Source organism: Phaethon lepturus, unplaced genomic scaffold (assembly GCF_000687285.1).
Source record: "Phaethon lepturus isolate BGI_N335 unplaced genomic scaffold, ASM68728v1 scaffold42435, whole genome shotgun sequence".
NCBI classification, from domain to species: Eukaryota; Metazoa; Chordata; class Aves; order Phaethontiformes; family Phaethontidae; genus Phaethon; species Phaethon lepturus.
This window is the reverse complement of record NW_010539227.1, coordinates 1-25,879: the sequence shown is the minus strand read 5'-3', so window position 1 is coordinate 25,879 and position 25,879 is coordinate 1. Positions and strand designations below refer to the sequence as shown.

General features: G+C 38.2%; 1 protein-coding gene across 1 annotated transcript in view; it reads right to left on the bottom strand.

Moving 5' to 3' along the window:
- RTEL1 (regulator of telomere elongation helicase 1) overlaps nt 1-25,644 on the bottom strand; it is a 49,324-nt gene extending 23,680 nt beyond the window's left edge. The window contains exons 1-20 of the mRNA XM_010287057.1: nt 25,490-25,644; nt 24,093-24,291; nt 23,634-23,727; nt 22,621-22,702; nt 21,941-22,001; nt 21,646-21,721; nt 20,874-20,958; nt 19,731-19,796; nt 17,752-17,905; nt 17,375-17,413; nt 16,631-16,709; nt 15,853-15,950; nt 14,505-14,560; nt 10,800-10,874; nt 9,820-9,901; nt 5,432-5,564; nt 5,159-5,272; nt 2,749-2,789; nt 1,545-1,630; nt 696-773 (exon numbers count right to left, since the gene is read on the bottom strand). Coding sequence (XP_010285359.1) covers nt 696-773; nt 1,545-1,630; nt 2,749-2,789; nt 5,159-5,272; nt 5,432-5,564; nt 9,820-9,901; nt 10,800-10,874; nt 14,505-14,560; nt 15,853-15,950; nt 16,631-16,709; nt 17,375-17,413; nt 17,752-17,905; nt 19,731-19,796; nt 20,874-20,958; nt 21,646-21,721; nt 21,941-22,001; nt 22,621-22,702; nt 23,634-23,727; nt 24,093-24,291; nt 25,490-25,591 — 1,800 coding nt within the window. The 5' untranslated portion in view covers nt 25,592-25,644. The remainder of the gene's footprint in view (nt 1-695; nt 774-1,544; nt 1,631-2,748; nt 2,790-5,158; nt 5,273-5,431; nt 5,565-9,819; nt 9,902-10,799; nt 10,875-14,504; nt 14,561-15,852; nt 15,951-16,630; nt 16,710-17,374; nt 17,414-17,751; nt 17,906-19,730; nt 19,797-20,873; nt 20,959-21,645; nt 21,722-21,940; nt 22,002-22,620; nt 22,703-23,633; nt 23,728-24,092; nt 24,292-25,489) is intronic.
- Nucleotides 25,645-25,879: the final 235 nt, after the last annotated feature.

Below are 25,879 nucleotides of genomic sequence, written 5' to 3'. Positions count from 1 at the left end.
AGGAATGGTATTACCCTTCACATATACATAAGTAGAAAGCTGTACTAGCTAAATTTGACTTATACTTGATCTAAAATGGGACTAATTTGGCTTAGTGCAATTTCCTTTACTTTTGCTAATTGCAAATGTGAGAAGCCATTTGCTTAGCAAAATCCTTACATTACTGTGAAATCTAGAATACATCTGGGTAAGCATGAAAGATTACTGTCAGATGCTTCTGATAAGGTGAAACATGGTCTGTCCTGTGTTTCTGCAGATCTTTGAGTACAATAGGCAAACCAGGAAAGGATATTATTTACTCTAAGCAGCAGAGTTACTATAAAGAAGCAAGATGACACCACACAATTCCTTAAAACCCAAAGCATGACAAGCTGGGAGGAAATGTCCTGTAGAACATTAAAAGATGCTGACTACTGAAGTGACAGCTTTCTACCATCTCCATTACTCAGTAGATATGTATGTTAGCTGCTGTTACATCACTTGATTTCAAATGAAGACTGTACCCTACACAACCGGCCAAAAAAGTAAAGGAAGGATGCACAGAAGAACTATACTTCAAAGCAGCAGTCAGAGAGTTTTAATTTTATCCTAGGATAAAATTCGGGTGTTTAACACCCAAATACATCTTAGAGAAGGTATTTAAACATAAAAACAGTTTCTGAAAGTGTTACAGGTATGTAATGCAAATAATCAACCTCTGCAAAGCTTCCTTTGTTCCTGGGTTCCACAAACATTGGCTTCACTTCTTCTATTCTTTTAGCAAAATCATGCTCCTGTTAAACAGATAACGAACATATCGGAAATGGCCATGTGAAAGCAGGCACGTACCAGAAGTGCCCACACAAAAGGAAATGCTCAGGAGTGGTCACCACAGACTTCCCCAACACAGTCTGTTCCTCTCTTGCCAAACCAAGGAAGAGATGGAAGCAGAAACATGCAATCCTAACACCACGAACAGTGATCCCCTGCAGTTGGTGCAACTTGGACATTACACAGATGGGAGATCCATTTCTTTTCCTTCCAACTTGCAAGTTCCCAACATCCACCTCCCAGAGACCCACTCCGCAGTATGACACCTCTGTCCCAGCATTCACGTTTAAGGAGGAGGTAAAACAAAACTGTTCTACCAAGTCTCACCAGGGACACTCAAGTCATGAGCATAGCAGTTACAAAAGTTAGAGTTGCAACAGTTGCAAGTTAAAAGAGAAATGCTTATATTGGGATTTTTTCCCTAAGAGTTGAAACACTTAAGCCAACTATAATTTGGGGATTTAATAAAGAGGAGTCTGGTGAAATTAAATGAACTCTGAGATCAGGTCAGATGAGATAACGCATTAAGATTCTTTTGGGTTTGGTTTCTACAGCACTGCATTTCAGTGTATTGTGATCAAAATGAAGGAAGCCTGACCTGGGTTTTTACTTTCTAGATTTTATAATTTATTTACTAACAAAGCATTTTTAATAAGCATGGTTAGATAGCATAGCTACAAACTGTCTGATGTGTGTAACCAAACCACCTAATAAAGGCAGAGCAATTAACATACTCTCCAATATTCCAGGCTCTTATCCATGACAGGGTACGATGGGAAGAACACCAACAGTCCATGTGGTACAACTCGCACAAGGTTACCTGCGATGAGATAGGCAAGTGTATAGCTGGGGCATTTTCATCCTGGGATGGAGTATACAGACTGCAGAGGAAAAATAAACTAACAGCATGGGCTCCTTCCAAAATATTTTCTACTTTCTTGACATAAATGTTTGTGTATTCGAAGTTGCTTCATTTTTTAAAACAATTTCAGTAATCTTGTTGTCAAGGTATAAACTTCAGTACAGATGCCCAACTAGCTTTGTAAAATGTAGTGTTAACAGGATAAAAAAACATTACGAGCTACAGCAAACGCTATAGACAAGAGAGATACATCATCATCTGCCATATTTTCCCTTGTGACAGTAGGATCTATTTTTAGATCATTTATTTTCTCCACTCTTTGTCTACTGCAGTCTAAACATTCAAAGCAACTGATGAGGTAGGACAAGATTGCTTTTGAGAGTTTTCTAGTCAAATAGCATACACTTTACTGAAAAAAACATTAATCTGGTATTTTGTGAAAGCATTTCCTTAATTTCACCTTTTAGGCCAAGCTGAACATCCCAGACTACTCTCCATTTCCTTCAAACATTTCTAGATTTAACAGATTCATTTCAATCATATCTCAGCCAAGCTACACAAATGCTCTTCTTTTATTCTGTCTTCAGGTGTTAAAATCTTGTAGTTCTATTATATTTGTAAAGCATTACCAAAACAATAAATGCTGACTTAAGGAAAACTTGACACAGCACCTTTACAAAATATCACAAGAAATTGCCTTGACTTCTTGTGATCCTTAATTGCTCTGCAAACGATGCTTGGCTGCATCATTTCTGTGCATTGGTTTTCTAGTTTGCACGACTTCCTGCCCATGTCTAGGAAACACATTTTTGACCCAAACACAAATCCCTGACAATAAAAATGAACTCCTAACTTGGAAATACTGAATCATGGACTCAAACTCATTTTTGTATGCAGTTACAGTAGCCAGCTGCCTGAGCAAACAGAGGCATACAAAACCAGACAGCTTTTAGATATGCAATGCAATCCTTTACCTTTCTCTGTCTTCTTAGGTCATCTTTAGTATTTCTACTTCTAGGATATTTCTAAAAATCCTGTGCAACAATCCATTTCTGAAATCCACACACTTCACTTACCAATTGTTTTCCCCAGAGAAGACAAATAATCCTCTGAAAACCTACAAAGAGGAAAAGTCGAGTGACATCACTGTATTTCCTTTTCTATGTTTTTCACACATATCGGACTTCCTCCGATACTCATGTAAAATAGCATATCCGTACCTCCAATTGCTCTCCTTCCTGTGGCAAGCACCCTTACCAAGGGCACAAAATTAGAAATACCTGGACTATACATTACTATTACTATTAAATATTCTTACTATTTCAATATTATCAAAATGTAACAAGTGGAAATGGGCAGCCATATGAGTTTTCTGATTAACAACTTAGTGGTAAAAGATCTGCCAGAAAAGTCTGCAGATGCTGCCAAGCCTGACTAAGGTTACAACTATTTAAAATAATTATTGATTAATTAGGTGTGGTGAGGCTGCAGGTGCAAAAAGGGTGAATTTGGTCACTATGGTTACTATCAACTTGTGGCATAAAATAAGTAAATCACTTTTGCTTTGACTATAAAAGTACTGTCAAAATTGTACTCTATAATGAGCAGTATTTATCTGTTTCTTCCAGCCCTGACTGAAGAGTCACCTGTTCTCTCATGCCTTTGTGTTTCATTCTTTTTAATGCCCTGTAGCTTTGCATACTGTTTTCCCAGGAACCTTACATATGCAAGGCAAAAAACCCAAACATATTTATTTTTATGAGACCTACAAATACCTGTATCACCACACAGATGTTGTCAAAACACAGCAAACACTGTGAATTCCCTGTCTTCAAAAAATAAGGTGTTCTAGGCCTTGGGGGGTGGGGGGAAATCCCCAACCTTCCCGCTTCAAAAGACAGTATCTTCAACAAAATACACTGAAACGGCACACTAAGCATCTGAAAATGAAAAATACAGTCCAAAGGTTTTCCAGACTACTGCCTCTATGTAAAAAACAATTACAAGTGCTGAGTCCCTTTCCTGTTCTGTGGAACATCTGTCATTTTTCCCTTTCTTTCAGTAAAAGCTCTTTGAGATCTATTTTTTAGTTTTTCTGTCTTGCTGAAAAAGTCAGGCCTGCGGCAGGCTAAATTACAGAATTCTCAGCCAGAGGTTCATCTATAAAGTTGGAACTGAAATAGATTCAAGAATGTGTCAGCACAAAAAATTGGGTGTACTACAGGAATTAAGTTAAATGGAAGAACACATGTAACATACACAAGGAACTGATCCTCATTTCAAAACACCACAGAAGGATTACGTCCCTAAACACAGTACTAGCACCAAGGTGATGCCACTCTTTACTAACTTCAGAGAACTGGCAAGTGCAAACCTTCTCCCATGTGCACCAAAGCATGAAACTGCCTTTTAAAATTATATGCAGAGATGCCAGTGACTATCATACTGCACAACAGAAGTCAATATAAAATGAAATCAAGTTTTGGCCTTCCTTGCTGGCCGTATATTCTGCTGGCAGCAGAAGCAGCAGCAGAAGCACTGTCTACCCTGAAGAACAGAAAGACACAGCCAAAATGATGAAAGACCAGAGAAAAGCAAAAAAAATTATGATGAAAAGCTTGACAAATATTTGGATGTATTTTGTTTAAGAAGGCAATGCAGAGGTAAAAGAGAAGCTGATCATGGTGACAAGCTTTACATCTAAAAATAGTTTTGCTAAGCCAGTCATGTTTTTCAAATCAATTAAGCCTTTTTCAGCAAATAAATTTAGAATGGGGCTCCATGTCAGTGAGAGTGGACTGCTCTGTAAGGGGCAGGGAGGTGATATCTGAGCATGATCTGAAGGCATGCAGGGCAGGGGTCATGCCCGCCAGGGCCCAGACCCACAGTAACAGAGCAAGGTGAGCAGGAAAGACTCAATCACAAGTAGCCAGGCCCAATCACAAGTCCAGATCATCAGGCAAAGTCATGATGATGGGAAAGGTCCAAGAAAAAGCCAGGAATGCAAGTCAGTAAACCAGGAGCAGGTCCAGTGACAGTGAGGAATGTCACAGTCCAGGGATGGTGAGGCAGGTTCATAGTGAGACAGGCAGGTCCAAGGTCAACTGGGGAAGTCAATCAGTAGGTCAGAGTCAAATCAACAGGGCCTATGGCCAGGTGTGGTTATGATGGAGCTGGGTCCTACAGCGTGGGCAGTGACTGAAGACCTATGCCAGACCTTAAGTGGAGCTGCTGGGCAATGGTTGTGCGTGGAGGTCTCAGCTGAGGCTGGTCAGGGCCATTAAGGACTATTAGTGCACTCAGTGCCCTGACATTTGATCCCTTCCAGCCCTCCAGTTCTACATTTTCAACAGTAGTGGTTAAAGGGTTTTGTTATTCAGCACAGTGTTTATTCAAGAAAAGAACTACAGAGGCCACTGTGTAAGCGGAACCCAAGATGTCCCAACCCAAGACTTCAAAGCAGAATTCCACATGGAAGTTCATTACCTTCTTTCATAGGTAGAAGTAAGCACAGCTCCATCAGGTCCCTTAGGGATGATCCCAACCCAGAGCTGGTGTTTATCAATAACATGAGGATTCTCCAAGCAAACAGGAAAAGGGCTAAAGAAACACAACAGTAAGATCCCGGTCATACTCATCGTATGATTCCCTACTGGCTACCAGTCCAGAACACTCAAAAACCCCAAAATAAAACCTCAAATCACAAGACCAGATTGTACATTTTCAGTAACAGTACTGTTCACACATCTAGGTACTTACATCTGCATTTCCATTGTAAATGATGAGAGGGGAGAGAGAGTCCCACTAGTAAGGATAATTGTCCTGACCCCCTGTCGAACAAGCTCATGCATGCTGTATCCAGGGCTGAAACACCAATAGCTTAAGGTCTTTCCTACATCAAATAAAGAGAAAACACCAAGCAGCAAGTCTATAAGTGGAAAAATTAGAATATGACTAGCATATAGCGCATTGCATCTGAACTTCTGAAAGTAAGAGAGCCAGCAGTTGAAGCTAAAATTCCAGATGTATGGTATGTTCTTCTTTGGTCCTTCTCGGATTTAATTACTATGCCCGTTCAAAGTATAGTTTAAAAGGTCACTGTTCCCTCACACCTTAAGTAGATTATACTTTTAATCAAAAGATGATTGTAGAAAAGTCAGAGCATCAGATCTTTTTGTTGGCAAGCAACAGGCAGATTAAGCAGATAAAACTACTCAGTCCTTCATTCACCGATTCCGTTCCGCCTGTCACGGACAACTGGAAGAGGAAGCACGGTAGAAGAACTGCAGAATACTGGGATGAAGGACAAACAACTGAAGTTTCACTAAAAGAAAAAAAAATCTCCACCCCTGCTCTCGCTTGAAAAGAGAAGATCTTTCTCCATCAGGAATTTCTAATGGCTATAAAACTTCCATTTTCCCCACAGTCAACTGCCAAACCTTTCAACTTCTGTTCAAATCTTTTGTGGGACATGGATATACAATGTGCATGACACTGAAAATCTGGCATAATATAAGTTATCAACAGAAAGGATATAAAGAAAAATGGATAAATCATACTAGTCATTTCTTTCTGTACCATTGCTGGTCTTGCTGAAAACTTAGCATCAGCTTTTCAGAGGCAGTCAAAGAAACAAGGGAGTGAAACAATCACCTATGTCAAGAACAAGAGCAGCCAAATCACAGAATCACTAAGATCGGAAAGGACCTTCAAGATCATCAAGTCCAACCGTTAACCCAATGCCACCACGCCCCCTAAAACCCTATCCTGAAGCACCACTTCCACACATTTTTTGAACACTTCCAGAGATGGTGACTCCACCACCTCCCTGGGCAGGCTGTTCCAATGCTTGACTACTCTCTTAGTGAAGAAATTTTTCCTAATAGCCAATCTAAAACAAAACATTAGCTTTTGCTTCTGCTTCTGATTCTGTTTTGCATTATTAGTTTCAGTAAAAAAAAAACATCTAGCATCCACATATCATATGCATGTCTTTTAAACATACATATTTCATTCAAAGACTGTATTTCCAGAAGGAGTTGACAGTTTCAGGAAATCCCCAGTAATAGGTGCCAAATGAGTCACTTACTAGTTAGAATTACAAGAGAGCATTTATTTTTAAGCTAAAGTTTTATCCTTACATCTCATTTGGGCAAATCCATCCAGACAACGTCCAGATTCTAGAAGAATCACATTCCAGAATTAAGCTAATTCTGTATCTCTTCAATTCATACTAAGAACTGATACAAAATACAGTTAGGATCTGTATATGGACAAGCCAATAAGTGTCTACAGACAAGAGCAATGTCACTTATGTCAAGAGCCTAAGAAATTCCAGCATAAAAGCAAACCGTGCTCATATAGGATGGCCTAGAAGAGCAGAACAGCAATCACTCACATTTGCCTCGGCAATGCTCAGTGTGAAATACACTTCTCTCTAACCCTGCAGGATGACTGCCAGGCACCAGTTGCCCAGTTCTTGGAGAAGCTGGAATTGTAGTACATTTTTAGCCTGGGGTTCTATGTCCTTAAGCTTAACAATATTAAATCCATTTGAAACGTCCCATTCACCAGCAGGATGTTGCACAGATCTCTGCAACAGCTTTTTCCACTCCTGGTACAAGGACAGCTAATCCCTGGAGAAATAGTTTTCTAATAGTTTACAATATGGTGATTTAGAGCAAACCAAGAGTGAGAGCATTTCATCTTAACGTAAAACTGCAACGGTTCACTATTGCATTCATAAGCGGCATCCGTGCACAGAACAGATAGCTAGGGCAGTAATCTCATCAGCTATCCCAAGCTATGCCACTTCCCCTCACCAATTACAGTTTGCAGAGAATTACGCTTGAGTGAATAATTTTCACAGAATCCTTTGAAAACAGCTATTCTTAAAAGATTTGCATTATTTCTATACAATCTGCTATACCACTACAGGAAACTGGAGACTTGATCAGTCTTGTCTTGCCTCTGCCAGGTTTGCACATAGTGCAAGTCTCAACAAATTGCTAGTCTGTTGCATAGGTACTTGCAAATACTGTTTTTATTTGAAAAGCAAATATATCAGCATGGGTCTACTAAATGACAGAATTCTTCGTATTGGTTTTGTGTATAAATCCTCCAAATTATGCAATAAAACAGAAGTGTTTTTATTAGCCTTTTTCTGCACACATATTTAACAAAATCTGCTTCGAATTATTCCTGTAACTTCAAACTCCAGTTGAGCAATATCCCAGGAAAACAGTATTTGCAGATTACCAAACAGCATGCTCCAGAAACAGAACGGAACTTACTTTGTGGAAACACTTAAGGGGACACTATGTGCAACACAACTAAATTAATGGAAACTCATTCTTTGAAAAGTGTGACTTTTGTCCTTAAGAGAAGGACTTCTTCAAAACAAATACTTAGATTCTCGAGCATTTAACTGAGTAATTAAGTAGACAGTTATGAGGGAAGGTATTTACAAAGACCGTTGGAGAGTATTCCATTAAGAAGGCTTAGGTAAAGGGATCTATATCTGTTTTCTCTAATCAGAAAATGTTTTGTTTTGCACCCAATTGTATTTATTAATATAAATAAAAATATCAGAAAGAATGAATGTTGAAGTTCAACAAAGCCAAGCTCGATGCTGCTTTATAGAAGTCTTAGGATAAGCCTTTGATTCAGAAGCCAAGTTTCTTTTCTTCTAAATATGTTGTTTTGAAGCACGGTTATATTGAGGTAGTTCCAGACACCAAGTTCTGCAGAGCATAGGGAATAAAATAGGTGAGAGGAGAGAGACAAGGAGAGGGAGAAATCTCAGTTGAACAAGAAGGACTGAAAAGCATAGTTGAGGCCGAAACTGTCAAGAAGTGACAACATGCCCTGAAGAATTTAAGATGTTGCTCATTAAAAGGTCATAGCTCAGAGAAAGTAGCAGTGCCCTGAGGCTGTTATCCTGTTACCTGGCACGGCATTTTCTGGCTAAGAATTCACATTCTCAAGTGTTATCTCTGGCACAGCATATGAACCTTGACTACAGAGCTTCAGAATGAGCCAATTATAACTCCTCCAATATATATGAGTAATTTCAGAGATTAATAACTTTCATAGAATTTACTGTGATAATGCCTTTGGCATACATTTTCAGTATCACATCTATACACTCATCTCCTTCTTGTAAGAGGGAGTTACAGCCTCAGCAACACTAATTTTGTGTTTAACACAAAACAGTTATACAGAGAAATACAGCTGATATGAGGATAATAGAACATTTCATAAACCTCAACGTCAATCCTGAAGGAGGGTATCCCATTCTTGGGCTGGTCTGAAGATTTTTCTCTACACCAATACAAGCAACCATTTCAAAATGGAGATTAATTTTCTTTCACTGGAATAACTGCACTAGAAGAACTCCAGCAGTGCACAAAGCAGCGCTGGTACAAGAATGTTTTCTATTGAGATTGCTTAGTCGCCTCCCCTTTAGAAGTAATTATAAAAGTGAAAAGCACCTCCTCGACTCATTGTATCCACAATGGAGCTGTACTTGGAAACACAAAAATGCATCCTCAAACAGTCACAGAATTCTTCAAACTTGAAGCCTCAAAGCCTTAAAAACCTACCCTGTTCTAGAGAAAGAGAGCTCTGGGGCAACACTAATGCTCCCAGTCTCTTCATCGCCAGAAGATGACCAAAAAAACTTTACAACCAAACCACCCACTGGTTTTCTTCTGAGTGGAGGGGCAGGGGGGCGGAATCTTTCTTGATCTCACATCTACTGATGGTTTTAACTTGGACCACGGTGACAAGGCATACTAATCACATACTTAAGACTTTCCAGTTCTATAAGGAACACTACTATGCCATTTGGGTTTAATTTTTTTTTTTCCCATATAGACAGGTCCGGAACATGCCCTCATTGAGTTATTCTGTTCAGCCCTTTATTCCTCAGAGTCATTTTTAACATGTAAGATAACATAGGTGGTGTTTCACTCAAAATCCTACAATGACATTCCAAAATTTGCCAAAGGACTCCCTGTTCCCAAATGTGAAATAATGCAGACTGGGATGTCTTCAATTGTCTTCTCTTATTTGAACAGAAAGGAGCAACTGAGTAGTTTTCAACCCAGGTTTTGCACGAGCCTCCCCAAAACTGAGTCCCATACCTTGTTTTTTTGCAGACGACGAATTCCAGAGATCTGTCCTTTGTTTCTTCTTCTGATTACTGTTATCCAGATGAATATGTACCTGAAGGAAAATAACAGAAACATTTCTAGAGATGGCTATAGAAATGAACTTGCACTTTGTCCTTCAAAAAAGCTAGCCCATATTAAGGGTAGTTAACGTAATTAATGCCACTTTTATAGTGTTAGTAAGGTCCTATTACTTCCTGTCTGTCTTTCCGATTTTATTTCCAGTCTTTCATAACATATCTAACAAGGAGCAAAGCAGTATATCACCATTTAAGCAGCTGTTCCGATTTAGTTTATGAGTGCAGCTTTTCATGGTCTGCCCTGAACAAAGAACCCAATTATTTGGGTATTTGTCCACCAGGAAAAAAAAAAGCAGACTAGAAAAGAAAGTATGGTGTTAGAAAGACTTACTTCATTTGGCTACAAAAATAGTATCAAAGTCTTAAACTGAATATGAGTTACCTTTCATCTAAAAAGAGATCTGTTCCTAAAATTCATTATAGCATCACTGCCCATAAGTCCCAAACTCTAAATAAATAAGGACTTTGGGGGGAAGGTTCAGTGGCTCTACTGTGCTTGCTGGGTAATAGGCTAAACTAAAGTCAAGGGAACAGATTATTGGAAGAACACATCAATTCTTGCATAATATGCAGTATCAAAGTTCTCAATAATTCACATTTGCTGCACTTTCCTAATTTCATTTTAGAGTTTCTTTAAAAATTACTGTGTAGCTCCCCTTTTCCCTTGGAACCTAAACTAACTACAGTTCCTTTGGTGGTTTTTTTTGTGGTTTTTTTTTTTGTTTTTTTTTTTTTTCTGGAAGAACTTACATGTCTTCCCTGTAATCAACATCATCATTTGCTATACTAACCACATTCTTCCAAGTCTTGGTACACTAAGCACAGATATTAAATGTCAGTGAGAAAAAATGCAGAACACAAAACATCCCATACCTTGTAATATTTCGATATCGACTGATGTGGCATGAAACCCGTTGTGCCTTCTGGAGGATCAATGTTGAATACTGTCTGGAAAATGGGTGTAAACAAATAGAAAGATTGAACAACTGTTTCTAGCAAAACCCCCAACATATCTTTGCACTGAGAAGTATCTCCACAAAAGTTACTGCTGCAATAACCTTAAATACATCTCCTCGCTCCTGTTATTAGATAAACATGGAGAATCTTGAATAAACCTATTTTTTACAGGCAATTCCTGCTCAGCAGATGACTTTCTCATTGCTCCAAAGAATGCAAGCCAAATCTAAATATATTCAAACTATACAAATGACAGTACTATTATTCACACTGTTCATGACTTCTGGCTGTGGATAAAGATGAACACACTACATATTAATGAGATCACAAAAAGAGTCACAACTGAGCGTAAAATAACTTTTTGAATTCCCTTAAAGTTTCAGCCATGTTAACCTACACTAATAATACTCCTCTTAGAAAAAAAAAATAAAGCATGTAATTATACTTCGTTGTCCATATATTAAATTAGAAGCTTCTATCAACACTTCTGCACAGAGTTACGCTTCTTCCTCTTTCCTGTATGTGATGTCTTATGACTAAGGGTGATGCTCATTCAAACATATGGCACTCCAGTGCAACTTCAGTGAAAACAGCTGTGGTTCTCAAATATTTATAACTTCTGTTAATTTTTCTGAATAAAATTTCTTCAGACATCTAAAAGGAATTATCCAAGTTTACAAGAATATCAGTTAGTTGCAACAAGAAAGATGTCCTCCACCAGTCAGAAAAAAAGTACAATTCCTGGAAATACTAACTTCTGAAAAATAGCCAAAGATAGGGTGTACAAAAAAAGATTATAGTAAGTGTTCTCCCAAGAGGAAGAAAAAAATTGTTATTAATAAAACCAAGCTGGTTATAAATTAAGTCTTGAAGACAAGGCTCTGTAACAAGAAAGCACTGCATTTAACCAACAAAGACTCTTAACTGTGACCTAGTCCTACCTAAAAATATCTCAAACTATCACATTGCAGATCACCTGCTACAACTGCCCACATGCATGTCCTCGGCAGCAGCAACAGAAAAGGGATCTTAGTTTTCAGCAAGACTGCTCTTCCCATTCAAATCACCTTTCAGCTATCCACAGGCTAAAAAAAGCACACACAGACAATTATCTCCAGTCCCGGAGCACACACTAATCGGGGGGCTCTGGTCACTGGGATCAGGAGACCTGGCTTCTACTTCTGAATCTTCTTATCTCTCATCTTTGAGGCCCCGGGAAACTAATTTAAATTGGGCATACCTCACCTTTCCCACAGCAGAACTGTGACACTCACCTTCCAATACCAATCATTTAGGTAGCAGCGTACACAAATTGCTACTGCTGTATCAGAACATACATAACAGGTTTTGTTGAACCGCTGCTATCAAAATAAAAAATTGTGCATGCCACTGCAAATACACCTTCACAAACACGCATTCAAGGAGTTCAGTATCGCAAACTTACCAGGACTGTTCAAAATACAGCTAGATAACTTGTCTTTATCATGCAGGTCTGCAAAGTTTGAACACATTTCTTCATTTTCAGTTTTAGACAGGGTGTAATTCTGTGGTATTCTTTTGGACATGTATGCTGCTCTCCACCAGCGTAACTGGTGCAGCATGACTTCATATACTACTACTAGACAAAGTAAGCACAGAAAGTCCTCGCAAGTAAGAAAAATGAATCAGCTATAGGAATTCCTGTGTTAACTTGGGCTGACTGTTCTCCTACAAGCATCTAATAATGTTTTTTAGGAAAACTTTGAATTATAAAGATTATCCTTTTCTATTAAATTCCAATTCTAGAAGAGGAGAATTCACAATTAAGCTAAGATAGAAAGTAAATTCTTGGGTGAAAAGCAATGATACTGAGCAATTCACACTTCCTCTTTGTAAGGTTTTCTAGCAATGAGCAGGAAGTCAACCTCAATATTGTCAGTAGATTTTGGTATATATGACAGAATAGACCTGAGCTGTTCATTCAAAATAACTAAATAAAATTGCAGACTCAGGATAGGACTTTTAGAAAACATGCTTAAATTCAAATCTAGACAATTTAATGCCTCCTAGTTTACTTAAAAGCGACACTAAAACCTATAAACAGTAATAATCTCAGTTAAAGGGAAATGTAAGTGGGAATGTTATAAATCCTTCAGCAAAAAGGGAAAATTGAAGTACATAGATAGTACTACACCCAGACAGAAAAGAATTTCATTATAAATCTGCTAACAGGTGTTCTGCAAATAAGCAAGAATATTGAGGAAGGAAAAAAAAGAATTAATTTGCTGCTGTCAAATGCAGAGCTGGATACAGAAGTAATTCACTTTTTGGATTAAATAAATTGCTATGGTGTTTGTCATTTTTGCTATTATATAGATTTTACTCTCCTCCTGCCTGTGTTTCCATTGTTTTATTACCTTTTTTAACATTTGTGTGCTTCCTATAAACGCAGATTACACTTGTAAGCAGCATATTTTCCAGAAGAAAGACCTATGTCAACAAGGGTTTCTGAAAAAGTCTGGCAGTTAATCTCTTAGGCAGGATACGAGTGAACAGAACCAAACCAGAGAACTACAAAGAGACTGAATATTGCCAGCCACAGCAGTCTTTAACAACATGGAATTTCTTGCATTGGCTCAATTATAATTTTTAATACAAAAAAATATTTTTTTTAAATCATTAAACCAACACAGAAAAGCAATGATTAACAAACATTAAAGTGTCATCATTATTAGTACCTCCAATTAATGAGGGGAAAGAGATCTTTTTGATCTAAAAAACTCCACAAGTATTTTAGAAGTAAAGGTCTTATTTCACTGTCAGGAACAGGTCTAATTCAATCTGTCACAGAGTAACTCAGGCCAAGATGATGCTCTGAAATCACCAAGTTCTGTGAATATAGTGAACTTAACCCAAGTGTCAGCAGATTTTCCAATCTGTAACACTCTAGCTAAGATGTTATTTTGTTTGAACTTCAAGCTCTGCAAACATTACTCTCTTTTCTGAGTATCACTCAAGAACATTAGAGCTGGTCAACTTGAGAGAAGCTAGAAATTGAATTTCAGGCCACTGTACCTTCTAATCTTATGGGGCCTAGGTTTTTCATAATGAATGTTTAAGTGCACGACAGGGAGAAGACTGACAGCACAATATGCATATCCACAAGTGTCACATTCAGTTCCTGTGGCACTAAAGATTTTTATTTTACAGATCCATTAATTTAATAGCGAAGTGAAAAAAAATACAGTTAAATTATCTTTTGTTTGCCCCGCCCTCCCCCTTTTTTTTTTCCTTAGCCTGTCCTGTTATTTCATGAGAAGGTCTCATATTTCCAAATATTGCTGCTAGAAAGTAAATGAAATGGCTCAATAACCCAGCTCCACCTGGTGGAGGCTAAAACCAGGCAAATTTAAATTGAACATCTCCAAAAAGGGACATCAAAACTATAAAAGAACAACCTGGGTAAAAATCAAAGTCGGCCATTCCAGGAGGCAGCAGCTTTCCCCTCAAAAATCTGTAGACTTCCATCAATGCATAATTGTCCATAAAATCAAGAATAAAATAGATACAATGTCTTTCCACATGTTTTAAACCAACTCTTCTATCCTTCAGACATGTAGGGAAGCAGCATTAATTATTTACCTGGATAATATCTGAGAGCTTATGCAATCCAGATGTATTGACAAATATCCCAGTACCTAGACAGAACAACACATGATTACTTTTACAACACAAACATACATCAATTTATATATATTCATATCTTATTTGAACAGCACAACACTCTGAATACAATGACTTGAAAATATTATCGGAATCAAATAAATTATTTCAAGTTTTTCATCAGTATTCAAGATGCAAGGAGAAATTTAAAACTAGCATTCCAAAGGAAGTTTCATGTCTCTGACGCATTGGGAAGTTGTCATCTGAGACAATGACATAAACTTCTTAAGGCTTCTCTACATTATAAATTGGAAAGGAGATAATTAAAACAAAGATAAGCATGCTTAAACTGTTTGATTACTTTTTCTAAAGCTCACACAACTAGCACTAGTCTCATGAAAAGAAGAATAGAAAACTGACTACCCTGTTACACAGCGAGACAAAACCAACCTTTCCTACAGCTATAAATAGTGCTTTACAATCCCCTCCAAGCCTCTAGTATGCTTAAAACAGTGACTACAGAGGAGCAGCTAAAACAACGTATGAAATATGATAAGAATTTGACCATGGAAGTGATAAACAGATGCACCTGTTAAGCCAGAGTGCGAACACCCTAAAATGAGAAAGACACTGGGGAAGAAAAAAAAAAAAAAAAAGGATAGATGTGTTCTCAAAGGATGCACTTGCAGAACAGACAGTCTATATTCTAGTCTCCACGGAGTGGGCTTGCTCTCTTCAGTGTTTCAACTGAAGAGTCTGCTAGTAAGAACTAAATCATTTTCTTAGCACATGTAGAAGTTGGAGATTTTTCTTTGCAGAAGGGCAAATTAAGAACAAGATGCTGCTAGACAGTAGGACAGAAGCTTGCTAAATCAAGGAAAAATATGACGTTACATGATTCCCAGCATTCCTGTTTTGTAACTCCATGAGCAGGGAAGGACTCAAGACACTCGAAGTGCCATCAGCAAAATGTCAACAAGCTCTACCCCGCAATTCTTCTGGTGTTGGAGAAAAAGTGTTGCGTGCAAAAATCCTCTATGTACGTACATACACGTGTTGGTACACACTCAGGTTTTGACAAAGGGGTTCTTAAAACTAGTTCTGTTGAGCGAACAGACATAAAACATGTTTCCCAGCAGAGGGCCTCACAGCAAGTCTTAATAAAAAGACACAGGTCCTCAGGGTTAGATTTTAGCTTTTAAAAAGCTTTAAAATTTAAATGTAAACAAAGAAGCCTTTCTCCTCCGCTCCCTGAACAATGCAAACTTGCAATTACATCCATTACAGAGAAAAGTCTGAGTGAAACAACTAACAAATTCACACTTACGGCCTGAAAGAAACTGTAAAATCTGCTCTAGCGACTCCAAGAGTGAGCATTTGGTCTGGAATGTTATTTGGGCCTTTGCAAACAGATCAAAGATGTAGCTGCAATTTACAAAGAAAAAGCACAAATAGGTAAACACTGTAACTAAAAGAATAACAGTAATTGTGTCCATATGATTATAACAACAATTTCACCATCTAGTAGCAAAACATATTCTTGTCTCCATGAGAACGAAAAAAAATTACAGGAATAAAAATAAGTATTTGGTAATGAAGACAGCAGAAGATCTTGACGTGACAGAAAGCATACTGACCACATCCTTCACATTTTCCGTGATTTCTTTACAACACACAATACGTAGTAATTTAGACACAGATTTGCATGCCATTTCCATGGTTTTTTTGCAATGTACAATATGCATTGGTTTAGAAATAGACTTACAGAGCTCTGAGGTACCTCAAACCAAATCACTGCAGCACTAGTATCTCTGTTTAAATCACGAGGTCAAAACTGAAAGAAGCACGGTGAGGAGCTTCTTCCAGTTCAGAACACCTGCTATGCATACACACAGCATAGGATTTTCCACTCCTGAAACGCTTTAAAAGGGCATTGCACCAGAAGTAATGATTACTACAGGAAGGGCATTTAAGGAAACCCAAAACCTTGAATAAATATTATTCCCAGAAACTAGAATAGTAGTACCAGACATAACAGCTGATCCAGTTTCGGGTCTGGAATTTGCTGTACTTTTAACATGTAAACATATGAAGAAGAAGTTTACCTTCCCTCTTTGGTGACTCCACTATCATCCAGTGGCAGCTCCACCGCATCAATAGCGCTTTCTAGCTGAAGAAGAATTTCTTTAGGAGAACCAAGAGGGAAAAGAGTTAGGGTTCACAGAAACTCAATTCTGGGACACATCTAAGCCTCTTTTTTCAAATGTACTTTATTACAGAGGCAGCAACCTAGCCGTTTTCTTCATCCTGTAAACAAATCAAAATGATCAAAAATAATTTCCTAGATATCATCTCTAAACATTCATATTAAACGTATAAGAAATTCTATGACCTCCATTCTTAGATGAAGCCTGGGATGCTCTGAGAAAATACAGTTGTCAGCAAAATGTTAAAGTCCCCTCTATAGATGGAGAAAGTTGTCTCATGTTTACAAACCATTTCCAAGAACATCTCAAGCGCTTACTATTTATTTATATATATATGTATGTAGCATCATGTTCTTCCAGCAGAATGATGCAAGTAATTTCCAGCACACTGACAAGATTAGGAAAAAAGGGAACTTCTAGCAAAGGTGGAAGTGACGCATTCATCAGTCAAATCTCTCATCTTCTTGGGAAAAAAACTGTAACTAAACATTCCACAAAATTCTCTGAAGAGGCTGCACAACTTAATGAATTTCTCAATTATGAGCAATGTCTACAGAAATGCTACATGAACCTGATTTATAATTGTTTAACTTTTGAAACTGTTTCAACAACAATTTTCAACAACACAAAAAATAACCTTACTCTTTATCTTTGCTATATCCTCAAGTTCCATGTTCAGTCCTGTTGAAGAAAGAGAAGATTTCAAAGAGGATGTTTCAAGTCCGTTGCATTCCTAGGTTCTTTAAGGCTTTTCTGAAGTTATGGATATGAAGGCTAGAACTCTGTATATGGAAAGATATCTTCTGTATTCCACTCACTGCTGTCTTTCATGACCCCTCAAGTCACATTGGTTTGGCCAAATCTTTTCATGTTTGTCTGGCTGTGATTACTAATTAACAATAATTAATCTACTAGTGAGAGTAAATTTTCCAGAAGCTGTTAGGAAAAGTTATTTTCCAGTTCTTTGTAGTGGCACCCTATAATCCCAGTGAAACAGAGGTTTGTGGTTGTCAACGCACCTGAACTGGCGAACTCCATATTGAATTCAGCATTTATTTCATTCTGTTGAACTACTTTGGCTTGTTCTTCCAGTACAACATTTACAGCATCCATTGCTGAAGCCAAATCATAGGGTGTCAAGTCAAAAGAAGATGACTCCTCACACAACTTCTCCTAAAATATCAAGGAATGGAAGCATTACTTGGACTCCTCAGTGTGCTATTTGCTCAGGCAATTTCATAGATGATAAAGTCCAGATGACCAGGCTTGATTTCATTTCTGGTCTCCAGCTCAGGCCAGAGGACATTTTATAAACACCTGAAGACTTTGACTATTACTAGGCATCCTTTTTTTCTGAAACGTAGAACAGATTTTACCTCTTCCACGTTATCAACATTCTACCATTCCCATCTAGTAGCAAATCACTGTCATCATTAAGAACCTTTTTGTATTTAATAGGTGTCACCTCCTCTGTGTTCTTAGTGTTGCTACTAACAGATTTTTCTTGATATCTTTTTCCTTCTCCTACGCAGTTGCCAAATAGCTTGCTGTCTGATGACAAATTGATCAAGTAGCAAGTTTTTTTTTTTTAGAGAATCCTTCCTGGTCCCTCTCACACTCTTAGGAAATGCTCATATCCCTATATATGCTCATAGGAAGACGTGGTCCTCGCCTCTCATGATCTTGCAGAGATGGGGGCACAAAAAAAAAAAAAGAGGGGAGGAGGGGATGAAAAAAACCAAAACACCACAAAACAGTAAAAGGCATATTATTCATATGTAAAATCTGGGCCAAAATGTATGCCAGAACAAATATTACTATAGAGAAGGAAGGAAGAAAACTTTCTATTAAAAAAGTAATGGTTTGAACACTCACCAAATTGATAAGTTTGACAAAACTCTCTATGACCTTGAAAAATAAGTCACATATTGTTTTGTCACAATTTGACATTTTCATTCACGAAAAGAATCATATTCCCTGAAGAACAAAGAGAAATAGTAAGGACTAACCTACACAAAAAATTGACTGCAATAGCTATGAAGAAATAAGTTATAAAGAAAAAATGCTGAACTCGCTGCATGCATAAACAATCTAATCAGAAAGAAGTCAATTCTGTTTCAGAGTAATTACTAAGTTTCCACACATTCATCTGGAACAGACCATGGGAGAACTATTACAAAACGAGTAGTTCTAGAATAGCTGTTCTGCTTAATTTCTGCAGGCAGGCATCAATTAATATTACTAAAACACTAAAGGGGGGAAAAAAAAAATGCAAATAACTATGACTGGATTTCCACCCATTTTTCAACAGAAAAAAAGATGTTCTGATGAAAGGAGTGTGTACTGGACACAGCTCTGCAATATATCTAGTCAGACACAGCACACCCTCCAGTGGCCTGTTTACCGAAAGAAGAACACACAAAGAAAATAAACCTTGCGGTTGTTTAGCAGAAATCCCACTGGGAGGTAGTTCGTGTGGCAGAAAAAAGGGACATATTTCAAATATTCCTTCGCATTTCATTATTTAGGCAAAGGGCTGCAGTTTTGAGCCAACGGAGAGGAAGATCTCATAATGCAGCTTTGCTTTTTTTTTTTCTTTTTGCCTCCATGAGTGAAGACTTGGAAATATTACAAGAGTCATGTTTGCCATCTACTTCACTTGGACAGCTGATGCAGCTGAGCTTCAAGAATGGCTCTTTCATGATTTCTTACACCCTGGTAGAGAACTCTCCAAACAGGAAAATGAGCACCCTCATACATGTGGAGATCCACCCTTCAGGAAAAAAATATCACTTTGTAGAAAATCACAGTAGTTTCAAAGGACTGTTAATTAAACTACAAAGCTTTAACTGTCACAGGAACAAGAAATGTTCATGATAATGAACACTAACAACATATAGCTGAGTACAGATTTTACAGAATGTTTGTAATAAGGCATGGGTCCATTTTTCTCTTTGGATGAAGTCTGAAAAATGGCAACAGACCAGAAACAACTTACCACATTGTGGGCTTCATCAAGTATTACCACAGTCCCCTTCAGGTCTAAGTTGTGTGCTCTCCGGCTCTAAAGGCAAAAAGAGAACAAGGGAATGGACAAAAAGGCCATCAAGAAATATGGATTCAATTGACTGAGAAATTGATTCATGAGACAGATTTGGCTTTTCATATCTTTTGAGGTTGATGGGGTTTTTTTGAAAATACAGCAATAATTGCTGTGGCCACCTAATATAAGCGCCATAGAATAATTTTCTCTGTAAATGAAGGCGCTAAAATGCAGTATGTAGAAGTTTACAGAGGTTACAACTAACTTTGTAATAAAGAAGAAAACAGATTTACCATACGAGGATACACAAGTTTATCAGAATTAGTTTCAGTCACTTTGCAAGAAGTGAACGTGAATGCTCTGACACACCCCCAACAGTACTAGACCACATAACTTCATTTCACAATGCTTCTTTGCTTAAGGTGGTCAGAGATTTTTTTTCATTTTATTTTATTTTTTAATTTATTAAACATTTGGTCTTTTTGCCTTTTGTAACAGTGGAATGTAATCTGGCTTTTACTATAATTCATGAATTACACCAAGTTGCATGAAAATGTCAGCAGATTTGTTTACTCAGAGTTTTCAAAGGTTTCATTGTCTGTCCATGAAAAATGGATAACTTATTGCAACAGCTTTTTTCAATAAGCCAGCAATTATTTCTAAGAGAGATGACCAACCTCCACTGAAGAAGCTTCCTTGTTCTAGAAATCATGCAGCGAGCTGCAGAAACCAAAATGTCTCAGAATGCATGCAAAAATACTGCACAGTATGTGAGTGAAGATTTGTATTCAGGAGGTGAATATCACCAAACAAGAAGGGCATCACATTCTGCAAGGCTAATTCTATAAAAATAGCAAGACCTCAAACAAAAAAAGAAAAAAGAAAATAATTCTTAACTGTGGAAAAGAACTTTACAGAGAAAAACCACAAAATGGCACCCTCTATGGTTCTGAATTTTAACCGGGTTTTGATTAGTTTTGAAGTATACCACATAATGCATTCACTTGCTATGCATCACTTCTTCACAGCTTATCCACTAAAAGCCAATATAAGATAAATAGAAGAACAACTACATTTAAAAGCAAAGATATGTGTTACCTTTGAGTCTAGTAAATAGTTGTAAGGCATAAAAATAATATCTGCTTGCTGCTTCAGGCTTCGAGAGAGATAATAAGGACAAGCTCTGTTTAAAAAAAAAGGAGTATAAAGTAATACTTGCAGAAACATTAAGAGTGCATTCAACATTCATATACTATGTTTCATACTCTTAAGGGTTTATATTCAACTTTGTAAAGAGCTGAAACTGGCATGTTTAATTTTAGGGCAGATGGTTAGCTCTATTCACAGAAGACAAGTAAAAAGAAGTGTAGAAAATAATACTGAGCTGTGCAGCTCAACAAGACAGAGAAAAAACAAATTCAAGGAGAAAAAGCATCATCACTCCACCCCTTTAGGCTAAGAAGTAAATGCTGCACTAGACTATTTTATCTCAACAAACCAGTTATCCTCTTAGATCTGAAACAAAACTGCAATATCATTTGTCATGTCAGATGATATTGGTAGCCTCTGCTCAAGCGAGAAATAAAATACTGGTGAGCCTGACTCTGATCCGATTCAGTCTTTACACAAGTAAGGATTGAAATAAATTGCTGTATGATGAAAACTGCAGAAACAGAAGGCTTTAGTGCACACATGATTTTGCTCGAAGCTGTCTCTGCAACATATTTAGCCACTCCACTTTGCTCTCATTATTGTTTTGTAGTTTTAGTGTATATCAAGTTCATACCAAGGTATTAATAAAAACGAGCAGAGAAATAGTTTTGACTATTTTCACAAGTAAGGGGGAGGAAGGTCAGAGAGAATCATTCACCTGTGCTTGTTCCCATTTTTAACCAAGTCTTCAATATCCATGATCGATTCGACCAGTTCTTTCTCTGTACTCTTTTCTGTGAAAAATTACATTACAACCAGAAGCTTAGGCAAAGGTGTCACACAAACATTTGTTGTTACCGTGCTCATCACACTCATCCACTTCCCAACATTTAATTCTTGAAAGACATTAACACTGAGCAACACAGAGAGGCACGCACAGGCAGACTCTCTACCTGCCTAGCAAATCCTTCCCTCTGCAAAAAACAGGGCTTTACTTTCACAATGAAACTCACCCTCCACATTGTTATAGAAGTGACAAGCACGAGCCATCACTTTCATTCGGCACATGTAGATCTGTAAAATACAGTATATTTTAGCCAAGAGTAGCACAGCTTGTCAAGCACTGAAAAGCATATTAAGGGGTGAAGAGCTATTAGCTTTCTGTAACACCGGATAATGAATAAAAGCTAATAAAAATTCTTCAGTTTTAAAATCATGTGTCCCTCTGTCCACCTTAAAAGTTACGCTCTATTTTATGCAACACAGAACACTTAGATGCTCAGAGGAAATTTGATTATATTTTGCCACAAATATTTTTTTAAAGAGTAACCTTTGATATTACTTGTAAAAATAACAGGTAAATCAATCACTGAAGCACTATTTTGAAATTAATGTTGCTCTTGAAAAGCACTTGAGTGGCAGATCAGAAAGTAAACTGAAAACTATTAACTCTCTCTCATGTTCTACACAATGACATCCTTCTCTGGATGGAAAATGCTACCAGAGACTCAGAACTAAATCTTGCACTCACAAAACCAGAAACTGAATGTTCCTCGATGCACATTTAGAACCACTGTCTTCCCCTACAGCCTCCAGTAGTTAAACAGTGTCAGAGTTAAGAATTACACGCCATACACCAAAACAAAAAACCTCCATGTTCTCATCGTGCATGCTTTCAAGGCTCTGTTCTCACCTGCATGTGGTTGCTCTCCTGTCGCTTCACTTCAGGATTGATGCAAAGCTGCTCTCTGGAACCCAAAACACATATCTTTGGCCTGTTCAAACAGAATACACAAAACTGATGTTAAAAATAAGGCAAGAAGTTGTACGTGCCTGAACTGGGTATCATATATCAAAAGCAAAAGGTTCAGGAGAAATAGATGAGCCCAAAATAAGGGTCAGAATAGGAAACAGTAAGTTAGCCTGTTTGTAACAGCTATATAAGTTATTTGACTTTGGGGTACTGTATTTCTCCTGGTAGCATTGGGTGGTAATAAGCAGCAGTTTACAGCAGGAGGTAATGAGTAGCAGCTTACATCATCCACTAAAAATCTGGGTTCTGTTATGACAGTTCAGCCGAATAAGCTGAGGGATGTCATCTATTACAAGCTATTCCAGAGCTGGCTGCGATTTTGAGAGTAAGATATGACAAGAACTAATGCCCTGCAAACATTCACAATATTTTTTTTTGCTTATTACAAGGCTGTATCTTTATAAGAAACATATAAACAAATTATTACTGCCTGTCCAAAAAGCTCAGTCAACACACTGGCACATCAACGGCTGAAAACTCGACAGACAGTGGTACAGCAGAACCACAAAGTTCTTCACAGATCTACAACAGCCTAAGAAATTCAACTCTGTAATGGCTTCCCACTGCCTTAAAAAAATGCCCCAGGAAAAAAAAAAAAAAAAGGAAAAAGTAATGTTACAAGTAAATGTGTAAAGTAAAGAGTCAAAACCAGACCAAATTCAAGAAGTTCTATGATCAAAGGAGATAAGAGAAACAGTAAAGTATGAAAAAAAACCCAAACCAACCCAACTCAACAACAAAGAAATCCAGGTTCTACATGTGCACATTGAGAGCTACATTTCACTGGATATTATTTTTTATACATTCATCCACAGAAATTCAAACAATAACTAAACCAGATGGGTTTCTCCACCTTTTCTTTGAATAGGAACATTATCCTAAATCATATTTACCTGTAGACTGTGTTCTTTAATTCGTTAATGACCTGTGTAAGTTGTGAGTGAGTTCTGGAGGCATAAATTATTTTGGGAACGTCGGTATAATAAGCTGCCAAACAGAGGAGGAAAGAAGGCAGAAAAACATTATTAGCATGGAAAGAAGAACTGGAGATATTATTAGCCTCCTTTCTCGCTGGTACTATGGTAACAGTTTGCCTTGTAGAGACAGCAAGAAATTTTGTCGCCTAACTAGTCACACACACAGAATGAGCTAAGTAAGTTTATAATGTTCTAAGAAAAATTAAATATGTAAAACACCTTTAAAATTTATAAGATGGTGTCAAACTGCTTCAGCTGCTAAACAATGTCTCCATGGCTTTTATAATTACATACTTATTACAAAAGATAGATAAGAGCAAATGTTCATAACATTCCTGTATCGCTCCTACTGAGCGTAAAAATTGCAGTACTTACTCGGGATATCAGCATCTGTGGCAGCATTGCCCCAGGATGACATGGGTCTCTCCGGGAAGAGTTCCACTCCATTCATACGCTGTGCAATTTTGCGGGCTGAGATAGTATCTTTAAAGTGTTCCCGCCAAGCCAGAGTGGAACACAGCAGGCAGAGGGTCTTTCCTGTGCCTGTAGGGCTCTCCAAAATGCCATTTACCTTCTTTATTAAGGAGAAATAAAATAAAAGGTGGAAAAATGAATAATTTGGAGATTCAGCTAGAACAGGTCTTTGTGCAATACTTCATACCCTCAAAGCACAATCACTGTCTGGTAAACTATATCATACAACGCACACATACACCAGATAAGGTTGTTATAAATGCATGACCCTCTAATCAACTTAGCGAGGCTCAATCTGAAATCCAGAGCCAGCCCTTATCCTTTATTTAGCAGAGGAATTCTCCACTCTACAATGCATCACATTTCAGCATGAAATACCTGAAAATATTAGAAGTTATTGCAAAATAACAGAGAGTGACACTCAGATTTCACACTGCCAGTTTTCTTTAGAATTAAGACTATATCCCACATCATAGTTTAGGCTGAAAATTTTGCAAGCGCTTTTAAACATCTAGTCCTACTGGACATTACAATTTTAAAGCACGTAACAATACTACAAGTTGCAGAAAAACTAGCAGCTGAGCTTGCACTGCCGTGACAATTCAAGTTCAAGTGTATGAAAAGATTTTTTTTTATATATATATATTAAAAAAATAGGCTTACAAGCCTTTTACTTTAAAATGAGGAGGTACCAAGCAGGACCCAAGCCACTGCCCCCTGACATGGAGGAACGCGGAGCCATGTGGAAAGCCAAAGCTTCCACGGTAAGCTTGTTTGATGTCTCAGAAGAACAGGGACCACAGAGATCTGTTAACCAACTCCAGAACAAAGATAACTACTGTAAATAACATTTTCTTATTTGACATTCGTTCAGTAAGATTATCCTATTGTAGATAAAATGAAAACTTACACTTACAGCGTAATTACTAGTTAAAAATTAGTGAAAAATTACACTAATGGTCCAAGGACTAACAATACAAAACCAACCCCAGATAGCTAAAGGCAGACTGCATGAACACAAGGACTACTTGCTCAGCTTTTCTTCCTTTTCCCAGGCTGGGCAGAAACATCCTGTCTACATTTCTGACTACCACCTACACATTCTGGGTTTTTAAGAGCCATAGGGTAAAACAAAAATACAAGTAAAAGAAGGTCAGAGAAGATCTGGAAAACGCGGCACACGGACAACAAGAAGCAAACTTGAACTGCGACAACCTCTTTTTAGAGAAGTCCTTTATTGGTTGTAAGTAAAAGGCAGTAAGTGAACCCAAAGGCCTGCGGGCGAGGGAGGCACTCACCTTCTGCAGGCACTCCAGCACCTTGGCCATGTAGGCTTCCTGGCACTCGTAGGGTTGGAAGGGGAAATCCACCGTGACGCCGTTCAGCGTCACCTTGGGCATGTCTCCCGTCAAACACCTGCAACGAAGCGCAGGCCCGCGGTTTGCCCTGCCGCCGCGCCGGGAGGGGGCTGTACCACCGGGGTCACGCACAGCGCCGAACCGGAATCGGGGCAGGTTCCTCTGCGCCACGAAATGCCGAAAGGCCCGATTTTCGCCTCATGTTTCGGGACGGGACGTCACCAGCGGACCCGCGGGGGAGCCCGGAGCCGGAGGATCACGGGCACTACGGGGCCCGGCCGCGGCGATGCGGAGGGGAGGAGCGGAGGGGAGGGGAGGAGCGGAGCGGAG